The following is a 21,701-nucleotide window of genomic DNA, read 5'->3' on the forward strand; positions in this document are numbered from 1 at the left end:
AAGTGTCAGCACATAGATTTAGATCTCACAAAATTATACAGGAAATAAAGTGATAGTGATGATAATGAAATTTTTACCAGAATTAGTTTCCCCATCTCTGATGGAAATTCTTATTTTAATAGTTCCTGCACTAAATTAATGGCAAATATAATAAAAAAATAGTTTGTAGTACATAATAATTTAATAAATATTTGAATAGAAATAAGTGAGCAATAGAATAATATTTGAATTAGTTGAACCTCACTTAATTAAAAAGAGAAAATAACATATAACTTAATATTTTCTGTTTTTTTTTTAAATGCTACATCAAACGGCATTAAAAGTGGTCATATTAGTTCACTTTAGAATAATAAACATTTTTTGGTGACAAAGCTTTTTTTTTTTTAAAAAATAGACTTCCACATTTAGAAGATAATATAAATTCTACAAATAATCACTGCTGTTCCTTTTCTAGCTTCAGGGCATTGCTTAAAATTTGCAATAACTGGGTAGTGAAAAGCTAACAAGTGTTGTAACAATAATCCATTGTCTGGGGTGCTTGCAGTTGTCTTAAAAATTAAAGTGTTATAAGTAAAAAATTGTAATTATTAAATATTTACAGTGAATGTATTTTATGTTGGGATTTTGGGAGATATAATAACATAAAAAGACAAAAGGTTGCTTCTCTGTGCATACACAGGAATGATGTGAAATTCTGCTATTTTCACTTTCCAACTCATGATTGGATATATAGTTGAAAACTGACCATGTGTTAACATAGCTACCTTCCTGGATTTCACTTATGTTAATACGAAGTAGAGGAGAGCAATGATGTGGCGTTCAAATCTACCTTTATGAATTAAAAGTAGAGCCTCATTGCCAAACAAAATCAAAACTGAAAAGACGGGAAAAAAATGGTTTTCAGGATTCTAATTTCTCATTATGGAATAAGACATGTATACATGAAGCAGTCGCTTTTCCAATTTTGTTTTCTGTCTCCCTTCTTTTTATATCCCATTTGCCTCTTTTTTTTTCTTCATCCACTACTACTTAAGCCCTTGAAAAGATACCTCATAAAATTACTAACAGTATGTTGATTTCCATTTCTTACTCGGACCAGTTGTTCTAAGGGCTTATATAGACCAGTTAATAATGGTTGGTAGACAAAACAAGACATGCTACAAAATAATTAAAATTGTACAACCTTCAAAATGTTATGTAATTCTATATTCTAATGGTTTAATTTTGTTTTCATTCACTTTGCTAGTTCCTTAGCTATGGTAGATAATATGCCAAATCATGCTCTATTTTTACGGTATATAGTTTCCATGTGATCAAGAGGTATATTTACATATTGCTGTCCTTAACAAGTAAGCTAGTCTCTATCCAGATCTCATTTCTAAATTTATCGACATTTCTGTTTCATTTCTATCATAACTATAGAATCTTTTGATTGATAAACATTTTCTTGCATGTTTGTGACTGAAATCAAGTTAGTTATAAAGATGGGATTGCTTGAACATCAAGATTTATTGTATAGGCAGGCATATACTGTTTTTTTTAACATTTTATTTACTTATTTGACAGAGAGAAAGAGGCAAAGAGAGAGAGAGAGACAGAGACAGAGACAGAGAGATAGAGAATGAATGAGCGCTCCAGGGCTTCCAGACACTGTGACCAAACTCCAGACATATGTGCCCTTTGTGTATCTGGCTTATGTGAGTCCTGGGGAACCAAACCTTGGTCCTTTGGCATTGCAGACAAATGCCTTAACCACTAAACCATCTCTCCAGCTCTACCATGCTTTTTGTGTAGTTTAAGTTGCTCCAGATCTGTTGTGCAAAAGACACAGCTCAAAGGGAATGTGAGATGGTTTGTTCTAAAGCCAAATATGAGTGACCTTGTCCATTTGAATATAGATTTAGGTTATCCCACCTAACTCCATATTCCAACATTTTAACAATTTCATGAAGGTTTTGTGGGTACATAACAGAAGAAAGTTACAAATCAAAGTACTTTTCAAATGCTTTGGCTGACCATCAGATAGGTGGGTTATAGCAAAATGGGGAAATCTCCACAATAGACTTCAGATGCTATCTGATGACATTCTTATTTTTTTAATTAATTAATTAAATTATTTATTTATATATTTGAGAGCGACAGACACAGAGAGAAAGACAGATAGAGGGAGAGATAGAGAATGGGCGTGCCAGGGCTTCCAACCTCTGCAAACGAACTCCAGACGGGTGTGCCCCCTTGTGCATCTGGCTATCGTGGGACCTGGGTAACCGAGCCTCCAACCGGGGTCCTTAGGCTTCACAGGCAAGTGCTTAACCGCTAAGACATCTCTCCAGCCCTGATGACATTCTTAAATCTTGGGTTGGTGGAAGCTGGTGGTCCACTAGTATATTCCCAAAAGATTGTACCTGATCAACTCATAGTTACTTGAATGTTAGGTCAGACACAGAGGTGTGTAATAAATCACTATTGAGATGCTAGTAGCCAAAGGTAATTCGGCTCTGGTCTTGGGAAATCCCATCTCTCTATGATCTTAGGAGTGTTATTAGTCCATTCAGCCTCTTTGGAAAGGTGCAGCAGATGCAACACTTTTCTGGGAACTTTATTTCTCAGGTCCTCATCAAAAAATTGATTATGTTAGATTTAATTTTTTTTTTTACAAAGGAAATAATTGCTTGAAGAAGTATACCTGCTTCTGTAATACCCATTTAGTATTGAGCAACAGTTATTCTAGTTCCAAATTAATGTTTTTGCCCTCTCAAAATATTTGCCCCAAGAAAGAAGTCAATTTGGAATCTACATTGGAATCAAGACACATGCTGCCTTTCCAAAAAGGAATAATCTCTCATAGGATATGTAAATTACAGAAGAATTTAAGAGAAACTAAGATTGGTTGAGCTGAGAGCCTCATGTAGGCTATGCAAGTACTTTTTAACACAACTCTATATCCCTCTCCTGGTCTGTAAGGAAAGAATGGTTTGGTCAGTACACAAATTATATAAAGAAAACATCATTAGCAATGCTAAAGAGTAACATAAATGTGGGTGATTATAAAACTTTTGAGATACTGTGTTGGAATATTAATATTCAGATATTATTAATAAAAAATTTTATATTCTGACCTGATATATTTTGATCTTATTTGAAATATACCAGGTAAGCCCTTAAAAAATTTATGTGGTGGAGTTATATTATCGAAAAGAATATTTTAAATGCTAAAGCCCTGTCTTTTACTGTATGCTCATAAATGCACAGAAATGCATGCAGAGGCCATAGGAGAAAGTCAGGTGTCTCTGATGCACATATTTCCTTGCAATGGATGGATGGATTCTCTCCTTCCACTAAGAGCTACTGTTTTCAGTCAGCAATCTCCAGGATTCTCCTGTTTCTGACCACCTCAGGAGTAGGGTTAAAAAGAATTACCACACCCAGTTTATTATGTGGGTGTGCTAATCTCAGGTCTCTATGCTTACATGGCATGCTTTCTTACCCACAGAGCCATTACCTCACCAGCAAGATTTGGTACTGTTTTCTTTTAAGGACTTTGTCCATTTTGCCTAAATTTATTAGCAGCACTTTGTCCTCATTGTCATACTTCATGTCTATTAAAATGTAGGGGACCTTTGCCCTTTTATCCTTGGATGGCAATTTGTCTCTTCCTTTTCTTATTAATGAAGTTGTCTTGATGTTTGTCCTTTCATTTCCTTTTTCAATTTTATTTTTAATTACTTTGAATTTTATTTTGTTTCTTCTCTGTAATCTTATATTACCTCTTGTCACCAACTGAAAGCCTAGTTTTATGGTTGTTTGGTTTTATTTTGCTTTATGACAGAAGACATTTCTAGTATGATTTACTTTAGCATAGATACAAATAAAAGATCTATCTAATGGAATATACATATATGTGTGTGTGAATTAATTTTTGTTTAAAATTTTAAGAACAGCAAGACCTTGAGAATTAAACATGAACATGAACCTTATTTCTCCACCTCTTTCCATGTCACTCAAGAAATAGCCTTTTCCAGAAGCTGAGGGTGTGTTCCCTAGACTGCTTTGTGTGTACATACATATACCATTACCATTTACATAAAAATACAGATTTCATTATAAAAGATCATTCTTTGTTCTATAATATGGCCTAGGTATTTTACTATTAAAATATATACAAATCTTACTTTGTTCTTTTACCATTGGCTCCATGCTGTATACAATTTTTTAAAAATATTTTATCTTATTTATTTGAAAGAGAGAGAAAGAGGCTGATAAAAATTGGGCGCAACAGGGTTTTCAGCTGCTGCAAAGGAAATCCAGATGCATGCACCACCTTGTGCATCTGGCTTATGTGTGTCCTGGGGAATAAAACCTGGGTCTTTTGGCTTTGCAGGCAAGTGTCTTAACCACTAGTCTGTTTCTTTAGCCCTACAGTTGTTTTTTATATAATGTCATACATTCATTTTTCATAATTACTAAGGTTTTCCTTCAAACTGCATTTTTCTAAATAAAATTGAGCTATAATTATTCATAGGATAAATTTTCCTATAAAAGAAATATATAGATATGACAAATGAGGGTCCTCATTAATAAATGATTTCCAAATTTAAAAAATATTTTTGTATTGTTCTGTACTATATGCAAATATACTTGTTTTCTTAAGAAATTACCAGCGATTGATATACTATATTTGGCAATTTTTATAATTCTACAATAAGGTAATTTTCTCTTATTTCAAAGTATTCTGATTACTTTTGCTATCAAACTTTCAAAATCTACACGAATTGTTCATCTGTAATTTTAATTTTGTGACCTGTATATTAGTAAATTTTACTTATTTTCTATGTTTTTCTTCTCATAGATTTATAGGAGCTATCTGTATGCCAGGTGCTATATTAAATGCGTTGCCATCTATTTATTCAGTTATACTTCTGTATTTTGCTCTTTGTTTATGTTATTTGCCACACAAAGTTATGCTCACCTCCCTCCCTTCCCTTCCATTCTCTTCCCTTCCATTCATTGCCTTCCCTTCCCTTTTCTTTCATATTCTTTCTTTCCTCCCTTTCTCTTCTATGTTCTGCTCCATTCCCCATAAGTAGCCTTAGTCTTTCCCATCATTAGCAGCCTCACCAAAATAGTACATATATTTCAGTTGAAGAAGTTACATTAATTATTATCATCCTATCTATAATTTGCATTAGGTTCCATTTTCCTATTGTTTGAATAACCTATGTTTTGAACAATTTATAGATGACATATACCCAGCTTTATAGTAATAGTTTTAGTGCTCTAAAGTGCTGTTGTTTCACCTATCTATTGTTCCTTTCAGTCAGCCACTGACAACCACTGATATTGTTTCTATCTCTGTCTTTGCCAGGATGCCCTATAGTTCAAAACATACAGTATGTACTCTTTTTTAATATTGGTTTCCTTATTTATTTATGTATGTGCACTCAAGTTTCCTCCGTGCATTTTCATATTTGAAAGCTAATTATTTTTCTCAATTTTTATTAACATTTTCCATGATTATAAAAAATATCCCATGGTAATACCCTCTTTACACACTTTTCCCTTTGAAATTCCATTCTCCATCATATCTCCTCCCCATCTCAATCATGCAACTTACATATATACAATACCAACCTATTAAGTATCCTCCTCCCTTCCTTTCTCTTCCCTTCATATCTCCTTTTTAACTTACTGGCCTCTGCTACTGAGTTTTTTCCTTCTCATGCAGAAGCCCAATCACCTATAACTAGGATCCACATATGAGGGAGAAAATGTGGTGCTTGGCTTTCTGGGCCTGGGTTACCTCACTTAGTATAACCCTTTACAGACCCATCAGTTTTTCTGCATATTTCATAACTTCATTTTAGCTGGAATCTATTTTTTAAAACCCTGAATAGTTTTGCATTTTCTGGATGTACCACCATTTATTAATCCCTTTCCTTAGTCAAAAGTTACCTGATTGCTTCCCAGTTTGTGTAATTATGAATAAAGCACCTATGAACATATGTGAAAGTCATTGTTGAACACAATTTCAAGTTCTTTGGTCAATATCAATATTTAATATTGTAAAAATGTTTGGTACTTCCAAAGTGTATATGCCATTTTGCATTTTCACTAGTGATGAATAGGAGTTCTTCATTTTCACCCGCATTTGTTATTGTAAATGCTTCCAATTTTGGATATCCTAGTTTGAAGTTCTTGCTTATCTGCATTATTTTTATTTGTGTTTCTCAGATGCCGTATTATGTGACTTTTTAAAAAAATATTCTTACTTACCATCTGCCTGTCTTCTTTGCTGAGGAGTTCTTTTAAAAGTATTTGGCCTTTTCTGTAACCTACTTGTTTTCTTTCTTTTTTTTTTTTTGGCTTAATCTATTTTATTTTTTTTCTGTATAAAATTCTTATGTGATAGCCACAGCTGGAGCCTGTGTCCTCTGCACTGAGACTCTGGTGTGGGTTTTCACAAGATGGTCAGTGAATTTCTGGTAGGGAGACTTGGTGAACACAGTCTCTTTCCAGAGGTCGGGGGTCAGAGAGCTGTAGGTCTTAGAGATGGCGTCAAAAGTGGCCTTAGCAAAGTTGCCCAGGGTGGCAGTGCAGCCCCTGGCTGAAGTCTAGCAGTCGTCAATACCAGCCATCATCAATCAGCTTCTTGGGCACAGGGGCAAAGACAATGCCAGTGCCTCTGGGGGCAGGGATACAGCACACCAGCACAGAACCACAGCCGTCTGTCACTTTATAGGGGAATGTGTGGGGCTTGCCCATCTTGTTCCCCCAGTAGCCTTTCCAGACAGGCACAATGGAGAGCTTGGCCAAGATGATGACCCCTCGGATGGCAATGGCTACCTCCTTAGAGCACTTGACACCCAGGCCAATGTGACCATTGTAGTCCCCAATGGCGACAAAAGCCTTGAACCTTGTCCCCTGACCAGCGCCAGTCTGCTTTTGCACTGGCATAATCTTCAAAACTTCATCCTTAAGGGATGTGCCCAAGAAGAAGTCAATAATCTCAGAGTCTTTGATGGGCAGGAGAACAGATAGATCTCCTCCAGGGACTTGATCTTCATATCCTTGACCAGGCGTTCTAGCTTGGTTACGGGGATCCACTCCTTGTCTTCAGCTTTGCCTCCAAGAGCCCCGGCCTCGGCCACTACCATGGCCACGTCCACGACCTCGACCCCAGAGACCACTGCCAAAACCTCCACAGACGCCTCCGTGGCCTCCCAGGGGGTCCTCCGGGCCCTCCCGCTGCACCTGCATCATCCGCCATTTGGTGTTTTCCGAAGGAAGAAGCCCTACTTGTTTTCTTAATCTAGGCTTTTTATTTTCTTTTCTGAGGCAAGCCCAACAGACTGCCTTTTCTTCTTCTTCTTCTTCCTTCTTCCTTCCTCCTTCCTCCTTCCTCCTTCCTCCTTTCTTCTCCTCCCCCCTCCTCCCCCTTCCTCCCCCCTCCTCCTCCTCCCCCCTCCTCCCCCTTCCTCCCCCCTCCTCCTCCTCCCTCCCCCCTCCTCCTCCTCCCCCTCCTCCTCCCCCCCTCCTCCTCCCCCCCTCCTCCTCCCCCCTTCTCCTCTTCCCTCCCTCCCTCCTCCTCTCTCCTCCTCCTCCCCCCTCCTCCTCCCCCTCCCCCTTCCCCTCCTACCAAATCAGAGAGCCAGAGCCCCAGAAGACCGCAATACCTCATCACTGAAGCAGACCAAAAATGAACCCAACATGGCTCAGGGAAATTTTGTGGAAAAGGGGTCAGAAAGAATGTCAGAGCCATATGTTGGGTCATGATATGCAGAAACATTTATCTTACCCCTAACTGTGGGGTTACTCCACAGTACATGACCCATATACCTCAACAAGGAGGGGCCAAGGGAAGGGGGTAGGTCACGGATGAGCCTAATAATGGTACCAAACTGACTGTATTTGCTGAATACAAAAGTAATTAATAAAATAAAATAAAATAATAAAATAAAAGTCCCAAGTTTTCCACTGTCAGTACCCACATAAGCCAGATGCACTAGGTGGGGCATACATCTGAGTTTATTTACAGTGGCTAGAGGCCCTAGCACATACTTTCTCTCTGCCTGTCTGTCTCTTTCCTCTGTCGAATGAATAAATAATATATATTTTTAAAATATCCAAATACAGAACTTTGAACTTGTTTAGATCCTGATTTGAATAAGCTAGCACTACAAAGTCACTGAAATAAAGAAGACAATGTAAACATTGAATTACAAGTAACATTAAAGAATCCTAGATGTTTTAAGTTAATATGCTCATGTTAAAATAATTTTTATGTCTTAGAAATAGCAAATTGGAGCTGGAGAGAGGGCTTAGTGGTTAATGCACTTGCCTGAGAAGCTAAAGGACCCAGGTTTGAATTCCCAGTTTTCATGTATGCCAGAAGCACGAGGTGGCACATACATCTGGAGTTTGTTTGCAGTGGAGACCCTGGCATGTCCATTCTTTCTATCTCTCTCCCCTCTTTCTATATCTCCTCAAATAAATAAAAGAAAAAGAAAAAAGAAAAAGCAAATAAATGTATTTATCAGTAAAATGTAATTTCTGAAATTGTCTAAAATAATCCTATTGAGGATAAAAGGAGAGGACTGGTGACAGTTATTTATCTTAGAAAATGAGTTTATGGGATGTATTAACATGTTTTCTCCATGTTTGAATGTTTATAATTTCTGTGGTGAACTGTTTCAATTAAAATTTCATTTAGCTTGAGTTTGCAGATTAAAATAAAATGTAATTTGATAAGCCTTCAAAATAAGTGAGAAACTTTAGAATGTTAATTTGAACTTTTAAGTGTGTATGTATATATATGTATACATATATAAATACTGAGAAAAAATATAGTTTATTCAGTATAATACTAGAGTTGATCTGCACCCAACTATACTTCTCTTGAAACTGGCGTGAACCTAAGAATTTTTAAAAATTTACTTTTTCATAAAAAAAGTTTGCATATGTAGACCCCATGTTAATCAATGTGCTAGAGAAACCTTTGAGGTAAATCTAGTCCTGTGTTTCTTCCTACAGAATCTGCCTTCTAACATAGTCCTAATGCTTGTTTTTCAGGTCCAGCAGGTCCAGACTGTTCAGCAGGTTCAGCATGTCTATCCAGCTCAGGTGCAGTATGTGGAAGGAAGTGATACTGTCTATACCAATGGAGCAATGTAAGTTTGTATATATGCAGGAGTCTTCTAATTCCCCAATTCAAAGTGAAATTCTTTACTTTCTAACATGTCTTATGATTCCCCAACTTTTTCTGGTTCTTATCATTATTTTTAATTGGACAGAGTTATATATATTAAACAGATGTTTAGTCTTTTGTTTGTGATTATTAAGAAGATATCTAATTTTTTCTTCTCCTTTTTCCTACTGAAATATTTTCCCAAGTTATTGAAATTGTATGCCCTTTAATAGTCTCTAGGTTGAAAAAACATCTCTTGTGATTCTATGTTTAATAATGTCTTAAACTCATGATTTTTTTTTGTTTTGTTTTTTGTTTTTCAAGGTAGGGTCTCACTCTAGTCCAGGCTGATATGGAATTCACTATGTAGTCTCAGGGTGGCCTCAAACTCACACTGATCCTCCTACCTCTGCCTCCCGAGTACTGGGATTAAAGACATGCACCACCATGCCTGTCTAAAGCTCATGATTTTTAAATATTAAATGGAGTGTTGTGGGATTTGTGCTTATTTATAAATTATGACAAAACTAGAATAATAGAAGTTTTGTGGACTTTTATGTCTCTCTCTGTGTGTGTATGTGTTAGATATTCTATATAAAAGTGCTTGGGACTCAATAAATCTTATTTTCAAATCTGAATTTGTTTCCTCATTACTTTATCTTCTTTGTGTCAACAATAATACCATTTTGTAAAATTATGATCCAGCCACTTTGGATTGAGACAAGATGTTGCTACAAATTAAGTGGATTAAAAATTAATGAAAGTCATAGTAGTATTTTCAAGTCAGCTTTTTATAGACAATTTCTATTTAAAAATTGTTTTAATTTAGTTATTAGAAACAGAGGGGGACACAGAGGTAGAGAGAGCGAGAGATAGAGAATGGGCATGCCAGGGCCTCTAGCCACTGCAAACAAACTCCATATGCATGCACCCCCATATGCATCTGGCTGACATGGGATGTGGAGAATCAAACCTGATTCCTTAGGCATCACAGGCATAACTGATAAGGCCTTAACTGCTAAGCCATCTCTCCAGCTTTGTTAATGATTTATACATTGAAGTTAGTGAAATGAGTTCAAATTCACTCATTGACCCTTCTGTTCACAAAACTGAACTTCCTTCATTCTTCTTGCATACTCTGTTTCCTTCTGTGATTTCACTAATTCCAGTGGGACAGCCTGTTTGCTGAGGGCAGAGGTTTTCTTTTCCCACTATAGTAACTCTAACCAGAAGAATGCATAACAGATAGAGTTCAGTTGCTATTATGTGTTATTATTACAACTAAATCTTTCAAGTTTGTTTTAATTATATATTCATTTTGTAATAGTGATCAAAGTACTTAAGTATTCAAGGGCTTTTATTAGTCTTTCCATGGTAATGGGAGGAGAATAACTCTCATTCAGTTAACATAAGTATTTAAGGAAATATATTTAATGCACATAATACAGGAACTGAATGATATAAAACTTAAAGAAAAATCTTTTCTCTCATTTTCTTTTTCTTACTTTAAAAAAAATAGCATGTAAAGGAATGTTTCTTTATAATATCTGTTGCAGTTAGATTTGCATTGCTGGCAGAAATCACCCTACCAAGAGCAGCTTGTGGGGAAAAAAAAAAAAAAAAAAAAAAAGGTTTGTTTTGGCTTACAGGCTCAAGGGGAAGCTCCATGATGGCAAGGAAAACCAGGCATGAGCAGAGGTTGGACATCACCTCCTGACCAACATCAGACAGATAGCATCAGCAGGAGTGTGCGCCAAACACTGGCAAGGGGAAACTGTCTATAATACCCATAAGCCCACCCCAACAATACACCACCTCCAGGAAGTGTTAGTCCCCAAATCTTCATCAGCTGGGAACCCAGCATTCAGAATGCCTCTGTTTATGGGGGACACCTAAATCAAATCACCATGATATAAATCTTAAAGAAAAATCTTTTCTCTCACTTATTTTCTTTGTACTTGCTTTAAAAAATTAGCATATAAAGGAATGTTTCTTTCATACATAATTTGGTTTTGTTGACCACCCTACCCCACTCTTTCTTTTAATCTCTTCTATCCCCTGGTATCCTTTCATGTGCAGTAGTCTTCTTTAGGATTTCATGTGGTATTTGATTCCATACTGCTTCACCACCCAAGACCTGTTTTTACTCATTCATCATCTTTGTAGTTTCCTGACCCCAGCCATATTTACTCCCACTTATATACACATTTACAAAGATTAAAAACTAGAATTTCCATATGAATTTCCATATGAATGAGAGTCCAAGATATATTACATAGCATAATAATTTTGAGATTCATCAATTTTCCAGAAATTTTCATAAGTTCATTTTTCTTTATTGATGAATAAAATTTCATTGTGTATATTTACATATTCATTTTCCATTCATATGTTGATGGAAATCTAGGCTGGCCCATTTCCTTGCTATTACAAATAGTGGCTCAATAAACATGAATGTGCAGGTAGCTATGTGGGAGGATAGAATCCTGGGGGTACATTCTCAGAGGCAGTATATTTTAGTCATACTGTGTTTTTAAATTCTTAAGAAACCTCCACACTCATTGATGTCCATAGTGGCTTCACCAGTTTATACTCCTACTGGTGAATAAAGGTTCCTGTGTCCCCATGTGTCGGGAATTCTCAGTTAATTTTTGATGATAGCCATTCTGGATGAGATAGAATCTCCAAATCTTTTCTTTTCTTTTCTTTTCTTTTCTTTTCTTTTCTTTTCTTTTCTTTTCTTTCTTTCTTTCTTTCTTTTTTTATTTATGGGAGGGAGGGAGAGAGGAAATGAGAGAGAGAGAGAGAGAGAGAGAGAGAATATGAATGGGCTCACCAGGGCTTTCAGCTACTACAAAAGAGCACCAGACTCGTGTACCACATTTGCATCTGGCTTATGTCACTCCTAAGGAATTGAGTCTGGGTCCTTTGGCTTTGCAGGCAAGTGCAACCACTAAGCCATCTTCCCAACCCTCAAAGTAGGTTTAACTTGCATTTTCCTTATGGCTCAAGATATTGAAGGTTTTCAAATATATAATTGTCCATTTTTGTTTTTTTCTAATACTTTTTGCATTTCTTCATGTATTCTAGAAAAATCAACTCCTTTTTACATTAATTTATTTTTTATTAACAACTTTCATGATGGTAAGCAATATCCCATGGTAATGCCCTCCCACTTTCCCCTTTTAAACTCTACTCTCCATCATATCCCCTCCCTGTAAATCAACTTTAAAAAAAAAAAATTATTTATTTATTTACAAGAGAGAAAGAAAGAGACAGATAGAGAGAATGGGCATGCCAGGGCCTCCAGCCACTGCATACAAACTCTAGGCACATGTGCCCCCTGTGCATCTGGTTTATCTTGGTCCTGGGGAATTGAACCTGGGCCCTTAGGCTTCACAGGCAAATGCCATAACCACTAAGCCATTTCCCTAGTTCCCTAAATCAACTCTTATATGAAGTAGAGCTGACAAAGAATGTCTCACATTCTGAAGGCCATCTGTTCACTCTGCTAATAGCTTCTTTTGCTTTAAAGAAGTTTTGAATTGCATTTGTTAGTTCTTATGGTGGCTTCTTGTGCCACTGAAGTACTAATCACAACATCCTTGCTCAGGCTTATATCGTGAATTGTTTTCAACTAGCAAATTGAACATTTCATGTTTTAGGTTAATGTCTTTATTTTCTATTGAGTTTTAGGCAAGTTAAGAGATGTGGATCTAATTTCATTCTTCTGAAAGTAGATACCCACTTTTGTCAATGTCATTGGTTGAACAGGCTGCCTTTTCTTTTTCCAGGAGTTTTTGACACCTTTCTCAAATATTGGATGATTATAATTGTGTGTGCTTACATCTGGTTCCTCTATTTAATTCCACTGGTCTATATCTCTGTTTCTGTGTCCTTCACATGTACTCTTTCTTGGTATGGCTCTGTAATATAATTGAAGGTGAAGTACTGTGTTATCTCCAGCAAGGTTCTTTCTGCTTAGGAATATTCATGGTCTTTGTGTTTCCATATGAATTTAAGGATTTTTTTCTAGTTTTCTAAAGAATATCATTAAGATTTTAATGGGGATTAAATTGAATCCGTAGATTATTTTTGGTATTGTAGCCAATTTTACAATATTAATTCTACCAGTCCAGGAACATGAAATTTCTTCTCATATTCTAATATCTTCAGTTTCCTTTTCAGTGTCTTAAAGTCATCATAAAAATCTTTTACCTCCTTGCTTAGGTTTATTCATAATATCTTTTAAACTATTAGGGATGATAGGTTTTTCCTAATTTAATTCTTTTTTTTTTTTCTTTTTTTTGTTTTTCGAGGTAGGGTCTCACTGTGGTCCAGGCTGAACTGAAATTAGCTCTGTCATCTCAAGGTGGCCTTGAACTCATGGTAATCCTCCTACCTCTGCCTCCAGAGTGCTGGGATTAAAGGCATGCGCCACCACGCCCGGCTCTAATTTACTTCTTAGCAGGTTTCTTATTAGTTTATATAAAAGCTACTCACTTTTGTATGTTGATTTCATATTTTGTAACTTCTCTTTTTATTTTTGGTTCTTCAAGTAGGATCTCCCTTTACTGCAGGCTGACCAGGAATTCACTATGTAGTTTCAGGATGGCCTCAAACTCACAACAATCATCTTACCTCTGCCTCCCCAGTGCTGGAATTAAAGGTGTGCACCACCACACATGGTTGTATTTGACAACTTTAGTGAAAGTGTTTTTTAACTTTTTATTGATAATTTCCTTAGGTATAGACAATAAACCATGATAATTCCCTGCCACTACCCCATTGTCCCCTTTCTAAATATACCCTCCATTGAAATCCTTCTTATCTCTAATTACTGTCTGTTCTATTTTGAGTCATCATTTTCTTTTCTATTTTGAAGGTTTTATTTAGGTAGTATCAGGAACTGTGCGTTCATGAATATCCAGGCCATATTGTATCTGGAAGACACCCTTGTAAGCAGTCCTCCCCTTGCTGTAGTGCTTACATTGTTTCCACCCCCTGTTCCACAATGGACCCTGAGTCCTATAAGGTAAAATAGAGATGTCTCACTTGATGCTGAGCATTCCCCTGTCACAGGTCAGTTTTGAGTCACTCTAGTTGTCACTGCCCTCTGGAAAGAAAAACTTCTCTAACCAAAACTGAGAGTAGCATTAACACACATGGGCATCAACGTAAGTGTTTAGAGGACAGTTTGGTGGATATAATATATGCATTTAGCCCAATAACAGTAGTCATTACTCCTCTAACGAAAGGTTTTATCAGATCTACAATGTTTCGATTGGAATCTGTAGTCTTGTAAGTAGAATCATATAATATCTAATAGGAATAATTTTACTCATGTACTTCTTTTTGTATCCCTTTTCTAAAGTTCTTGTGTCTTACTGGTCTATGTAGGGCTTTGAAAACTGTGTTGCATAATAGCACAGAGAGTTGGCCCCCTTGTCTCAGGTTTACTCCATTTAGTTTGTTGCCTATAAATTTGTGGTACATAGCCTTTATGGGGTTATAATATGTTCCATGTATTCCAAATTAAAAAAAAATAAATGCATGGTGAACTTTGTTAAATGCTTTTTCATCTATTGAGATAATCATGCGATTTTTGTCCTTAAGTTTCCTTACATTTATAGGTTGCATTTGTTGAATAAATTTTGTATTACTGGATGAAACTATTTTGGTTTTAATGCATGATCATCTTAATGTATTCTTGAATTTGGTTTGTATGTATTTTCTTTAATTTTTGAATATGTTTCCTTTAGGGAAAATGGTTTGTAGCTTTCTTTTTCTGTTAGTCTTAATCTGATTTTGATAATCAGGCCAGTACTGGCTTAGTACAATTAACCTGGAATTATTCTTTCTCTTTCTATTTCATGGAACTGTTGGAGAGTATTGATTCACGATCTTCCTTAAAAGTTTGATAGAGTAACCAGTGAATTTGTCCAGTCTTTGGCTTTCCTTTGTGAGGAGACTTAATATACTGCCTTAGTACCATTGCTTGTTATTGGTCAGTTTAAATTACATATATCTTCCTGTTTTAGAAATAGTAGATCATTTGCATTTAGAAATGTATCAATTTTTGTCAATTTTACTGCTTTTGGAGCATAGATTTTTTTAAAGTATTTCTTAATGGTTTGGCTTATGAAGTTGTAAAGGAAAACAAGGACTCTACCCAGAACTCAGCTAGAGGCTGCATTCTATACATCCCCTGTGAATTTGAATGATGCTGAACTCAAAACTAATGAACTAATTTACTTAGTGGAGGAAACCTCAGGAAAGGATGGCATAAAGATTGGTGCTGAGAAAGCAGCTGTAATTATTAAAGATATCAGCATAATTGAAGAGAAATCTCCTGCAGTACATTGGGAACATAAGAAAAGTGCCCTGAGTGTACAGTTCCACCCATCAGAAGTTCCATGTTGTAAAAATCAAAATTCATTGGAAGGAAGGATGTTTGAGCTGCAAGGGTTCCCTGTTGGAAAACAAATGCAAAGTAAGTGCTTCACCAAGGTCATACTAGAAGGTGTATATAAGCTTCTATCACTGTGGACCAAGAAGGGCCAAGCTACATTCTAACTGGCAGCAGAAGTTGGCTGCATTAACTATATTGTACTAGTTTTGGAGGCATTAGAATATGCAGAGTTTAGGGGGTCATAAAGTCTTGCTCTGTTGGCCCAGAAAGCCATTAAAACAGTCAATGTGTTAAAGGGTCAAAGTCCTCTTAAGGAGGTTCTGAAAGGCTGTTACATGAATCTATAAAAGTTATTCCACAATTTAGAGATCATAGAACCATAGGATATCAGCCAAGTAAATCTATAAATTCAAAGTAGAGCTGGCTCAAGAGAGAGGCTATAAATCTAAGGGCAGCAAAGCTGGAGTAAGAAGAAATTTAACAGAGAAACCAGGCCCAGATGATACTCTAAAGCACTTCTATTGTATAAGCCTTTACCAGGGAGACAGCATGACCCTGAGTCTACATACCTATCTTTATAACTGTGCCCAGCTTATAATATGTTATCTGGCTAGTGCATCCATAGGCACAAATACCCTGAAAAAAACAGCTTTCTGTTCTGCATTTGTACTTCCTTATTACTGACTGATTACTAAGGAATTTTCTGTTTGCGACCTAAAACCATGTAATCTTAAAAACTTGTGACCCACCAGTAGTGTAAAGAATTCAAGATCATGTCTAACTGCCATACTGTCTATAAATCTCAGAGTTGAGTACTCAGGTTTTGGAAGTTATTCCCCTGAGTCCATGACATAAATAAATTTTCTGATTCTCCTTTCTGTCTCTGGTACTATCTCTGTGTGACTCAGTTTCCAGTAACAGGAGAGATGGGACTACCCAAGTCCTTTGGACTCCAGATTGCATCATGAATCCCTGATGCTGGTCATAGAGCTATAAAATTTGCAATTTGCTTCCTGGGTTTTATCTTGTTTTGGTCTAATCTTTTCTTGCTATACTCCAATTCCTCCTTTTTTGGTTTGGGAATATTTATTTTGTGAATTTCTGTCTTAGAAGTATGTTTCTTGTTGTTAACTTGATTTTTGATGTTAAGATATTACCTGAGTTTCAGAAGAAATTTTGGACTTACCTTTTGAATAGTGTTGAGGCTATTAAAGATAAATTGGGCTGAATTTTTTCTATTTTATGAGATGCCCTTGACTTTATAGGGACAGGTAGTAGAAAATTGTGACTTGGAAGTGGTATGTTTGGCTGTAATGTTGATAAGAGCTGGACTTGCATTTCATATTGATTGTCAACTTGACAAGTCCTAGAATCACCTAGGAGAGGAGCCTCTGAACATGCTTCTGAGGGATCATCTCACTTAGGTCACACTCTGGGCAAACCTGCAAGGGATTATCTAGGTAGGTCAGCCTCCAGCCATAATTGTGAGGGACTACCTTGTTATCTTAATTGAAATGGCAAGTCTCATCTTAACTGGAGGTGATGCCATTCCATGTCCTGGGATCCCAGATTGGATAAAATGGAGAAAGCTGGCTGAGTACAAGAACTCCTCACTGTCTGCTTCCTTACTGAGGAGTGATGATACAGGCTGCCTCAAACTCCCTCCACATTGCCTCCATGGTGTACTATTGCTGAGATAAACCTTCCCTGCCTTAAGTTGCTTCTTGTCACATATTTGTCAGTGCAACAAGAAAGTAACTAATGCAACTGTCTTTCTTCTTCCTCCATGTACAGTGTTTTTAAAGAATTATCTATAGTGTTACCGTACTTGTCATGAATTGCCTTCATTTGCATTTGTCTTGAAATATTCTTCATCAATTATTCTATCAATTTTAATATAGCCACAATATAATATGATTTATCACAGATAGCGAGTAGCTATAGTGGCCTTGGTTGAGGCACTGGCAGCACCAGTGGCATCCAGCAGACAGCCCAGCCTCATTAGTGGGAGAAGTTTGTTGGAGTATACAGCCCAAATTAGGGATCCAGGGTGAACATCTTAGCACAGCAGTGTAGCAGCCCAAGTCCATCTTATTCATCTACTCACACAGATGTAGCCTGTAATCATCAATTTACCTGGGCATCCCAAATATTCTGTTTCTCTCTGTATGTACTATTGGTCACTGAATCTTTCACTTCCTCATTACCATCTTCTTTATCTGTAACATAAAATCTAATTTACCTATTAACATTCTTTCCATTCCTACATCTCTATTTTACATTCTAATGTTTCAGGAATAAACAACTTGGGGCATTTTCTACCTAATACTCTGTTTTCATGTCTTTTAGTTTTCTTTCTTAAAAACATATTTCATATATTTCTTTTCAAGTAGAGTGAGGCAGACACACACACACACACGCGCGCGCGCACACACACACACACAGAGAGAGAGAGAGAGAGAGAGAGAGAGAGAGAATGAATGAGTATGGGAACATCAGAAAGCTCCAGCTTTATGGGACCTGATTTCAGAATTTCTGCTATAAACACAAACTACTACTGGCATTTATCATGCCTACTACTTAGACCTGAATTCTCTTAGAGAAAATAAGTGGCTTTCATGATACTGCTGGAAGTCACCCACTTGTCAGTTGTCATTCAATATTTGACTGTGACATGTAGTAACAGGTAACTACAGAGAATCTGAGAATAGAAGTTTTTATCTTTTATGCACGTAGGACATAATCTGTGTGTGGTGAGGGAAGGTGGAACATAGAATAAGTGATGAGAGTGTAAACTGTACAGTGTCTGTCACAGTCATCCCTCATTTTGTCCTGTTCCCAGGTAGGACAGGGATTTGCTCTGCTACTTATGAGTATGTAACTAAGCTTGAAATGGAAATAATTAACTAATCACAAATGCTTTATGATGTTCCAACTGAGAAACTGTCAATACTTATTGACATTAATTGTTGCTATTAAACTTTGTGATTTATTTACATATTTTATGTTCTTTTAAATTCTACACATTGTGCATATATTTTTAAACTACCTCACCACTGACCCATATAATAAGTAGATGTTGAGTTTAATGAATTATTCACTCATAAAACCTCAGGAACATAACATCTTAAAGACTCCTTAAAATTAAAAGAACCATATAAGTACAGAAATAATTCAAAGTAAATATCTAGCGCCAACAGATATATTATGTGGCATAGTAAGTAGCTCAGTTGGTTAGATCACGATGAATCGGGTCTAGATCATGAGTTGATTGGGCTATAAAGCCCAATTATCTTTTATGTGGACTCTGTGGGACCAGATTGCATTCTCAGCTTCAATGATCATGCCACAAATATGCACTCTTGGTCAAGAGAGAGAAGATTCATCTTTAAAAACCTCTCATTATTATCAAATATACATTATGAATAGGGGTTCTGAAGTGTAACTTTCACACTCAATAGGAAAATCTCATTTTACTATTCTTAATTGTAATCAAAATTTTAGTAACCAGATGACTGAATATTTTTTCAAGCATGATCATAATAATTTCTTTTTCAACTTGAACTATACTAATCACTCGTAATTTGGTAATGCTGCTATTTAATTACATATAACTTTATACCAAATGTTCATATTAAGGTATTTGTAATCTCTTTTTTTAATAGTTTTCCTTGTGCCATAGGAAAGTATAGTCCTTTTTCTTGTGTTCTATCACACCAAATAGCTAGCTAGTATTTGACCTATGACTTAGCACTCAGTTAGAGTTCTACTTTGGTGTGATAATATCCACGTTTTGCTAATGACACTCCCAGGGGATAGGGACTTTCGTCTTTTTCATGAACTCTCAAGCACCAAGTACATGACCCTGTAACCTGTACATGTTTTAGTAAGTGCTGGTTTTCTGATGTCCTTATCACCAGCATTCTCATGTCATATAGATATAATGCACAGGGTCACATTTGAGAGGTGATTATAGCACTTAAACCGATATGTGTCATCACTTATGATAGTGTATAATCATCATAATTTGCTGATACTAAAGTGTTTACCTGGTTCTCACTGTGAATATTGACAATTACTGCCAGCCTAGCAGACTTAATAATGTGGGTTAGTGAGTAGGCATATTTTTCATTTGAACTACTGAGATTGCCTTACAGTGTTAGAGATGAAGTAGAATAGCTTAATATTCAAGGGAAAAGTTAACTTAATTTACTCATCCTCCTGTTTACTTCTGCAGAAACCCATGCTACAGCTTGTGTTTCTTTCCTTGCAATAGTTTTCCAAGGATGTTTTCCTAAAGTCTAGAGTTAGACATTCAAGAAAACATCTACAGCTTGATTCTAAATTATAAAAACATAGGTAGATTTCTTTCATTTCTTACATACCTATTAAAAAGGAGAGAGAAGAAGAAAAATTTATCTAAAATCTTTCATGTAGAGTTATTCTTATATTAATCTAATGGTTATGAAAATAAAATAGTATAAATAGCCTGAATATAGTACCTTTGTGTTCTATCAATAGATAATAACAAAAATGTGTGTAGATAGTTAAAATCTTTTTCGTGAAACTTTTTTAAGAACAACCACTGATATTGGACACTTACCTAATATAGACTTTTCTATGTATGTATGTCCTAACTATCCAATAATATATTTGTTCATTCATTCACTCATTCATTCCTTTGTGTTTTGTGTTTGTTTTTGTTTTTTAGTAAGTGAGATCTAACACACAACACTTTACTGTCACTGTACTACATCCCCAGGTCCCAGAATATTTACTAAATCAATCTAACTGAAAGGGTTAGATGTGAGGATAAAGGATTGGCAACATGACTCACTCTTCTTTTTAATGTTTGATTCTGAACATATTTTTCCATCCAGTTGGTAGATGTGTTTTTTAGCAAGGAGTGAAAGTACATAGTATATTTATTTAATGAGCAAGTAAAATGTGCAGTGAGAAAAAAATCTTTGCTAGATTTCTCCAAAACCAAAAAGTACTTTCTCTTCCAATACTTAAAAATAAAAATAGGAGGAATGAATAAAAATTCAGTCACTCGGGAAGCAAGGCCACATTTGACAAAAGGGGCCTCATGTAATTAAAAACCTGCATAGCAAGAGAAACAATCAGGTGAAGAGGTGGCTTGAAGACTGGAGCAGAGCTGTACCATTTATATATCTGACAAAGGGTTGGTATCAAGATACATAAGGAACTCATGAAACTAAGTGATAAGAAATCAAATGACCCCAGTCAGTAAATAGGCTAGTGGATAATTCTCTGCTCATCCCTAGCTATCGAAGAAATATAAATTACAGCTGCATAAAAGTTCCATCTGACTCCAGTCAAAATGACACTGATTAAGAAAGCAAATAACAGCAGATGGTGGTAAGGATGTAGGCAAAAGGGACTCTATACATTGATAGAGGAAATGCAAGCTAAACAAGATACTTTGGAAATCAGTATGGAGGTTCTTCAAAAAATTAAGAGTAGATCTTCCATATTACCTAGCTAAACCAATCCTGAGTTTTTATCCCAATGAGCCCATTCAAGTCAACATATTACAGAAACATTTGACATCATTGTTTATTGCAGCATTACTTGCAAAAACCAAGTAAGGGAATCATTCTAGGTGTCTGTCAACAGGAGAATGGGTAAAGAAAATGTGTTATATACAGTGATATTTTTTTCAGCCATGAAGAATAATAGCTGGATTACTTTGTAGGAAAATGAATGTTACCATTGATCATGATATTCAGTGAATTAAACTAGTCACATGTATATAACCTTAGTGTGAATTTCCTCATATCTTCATACTCCTTTGAAATTATACTTCATTCTTATCTATAATCTCATCACTTGATACATCTGCAACAACATAGTACTCATACTGAAGAGTCAACAAATTAAAATATGAATTCTACTTAAAGAATAATAGGCATAGCATTAAGTTTATAAATTTCAATAAATAAATTCTCTTATGTTTTGTTAAATCATGAGAAATTATCAAAACTTTCTAGGACTTTATAATTTGAAACAATTGTTAAACCACTAAACATTTGTAATTCAGAATATAAATTTTAATAAGATTAAAATATGTTCAGAAAGTAT

The 21,701-nt window shown here is 35.8% G+C and overlaps 1 protein-coding gene across 7 annotated transcripts in view; it reads left to right on the top strand.

The window, feature by feature from the left end:
* Rfx3 (regulatory factor X3) overlaps positions 1 to 21,701 on the top strand; it is a 267,617-nt gene that overhangs the window by 146,357 nt on the left and 99,559 nt on the right. For all 7 annotated transcript variants that reach the window (XM_045150961.1, XM_045150972.1, XM_045150983.1 and 4 more), the window contains one exon: positions 9,070 to 9,167. In XM_045150961.1, the coding sequence (XP_045006896.1) occupies positions 9,070 to 9,167 (98 nt within the window). The remainder of the gene's footprint in view (positions 1 to 9,069; positions 9,168 to 21,701) is intronic.

Source organism: Jaculus jaculus, chromosome 1 (assembly GCF_020740685.1).
Source record: "Jaculus jaculus isolate mJacJac1 chromosome 1, mJacJac1.mat.Y.cur, whole genome shotgun sequence".
Classification (NCBI taxonomy): Eukaryota; Metazoa; Chordata; class Mammalia; order Rodentia; family Dipodidae; genus Jaculus; species Jaculus jaculus.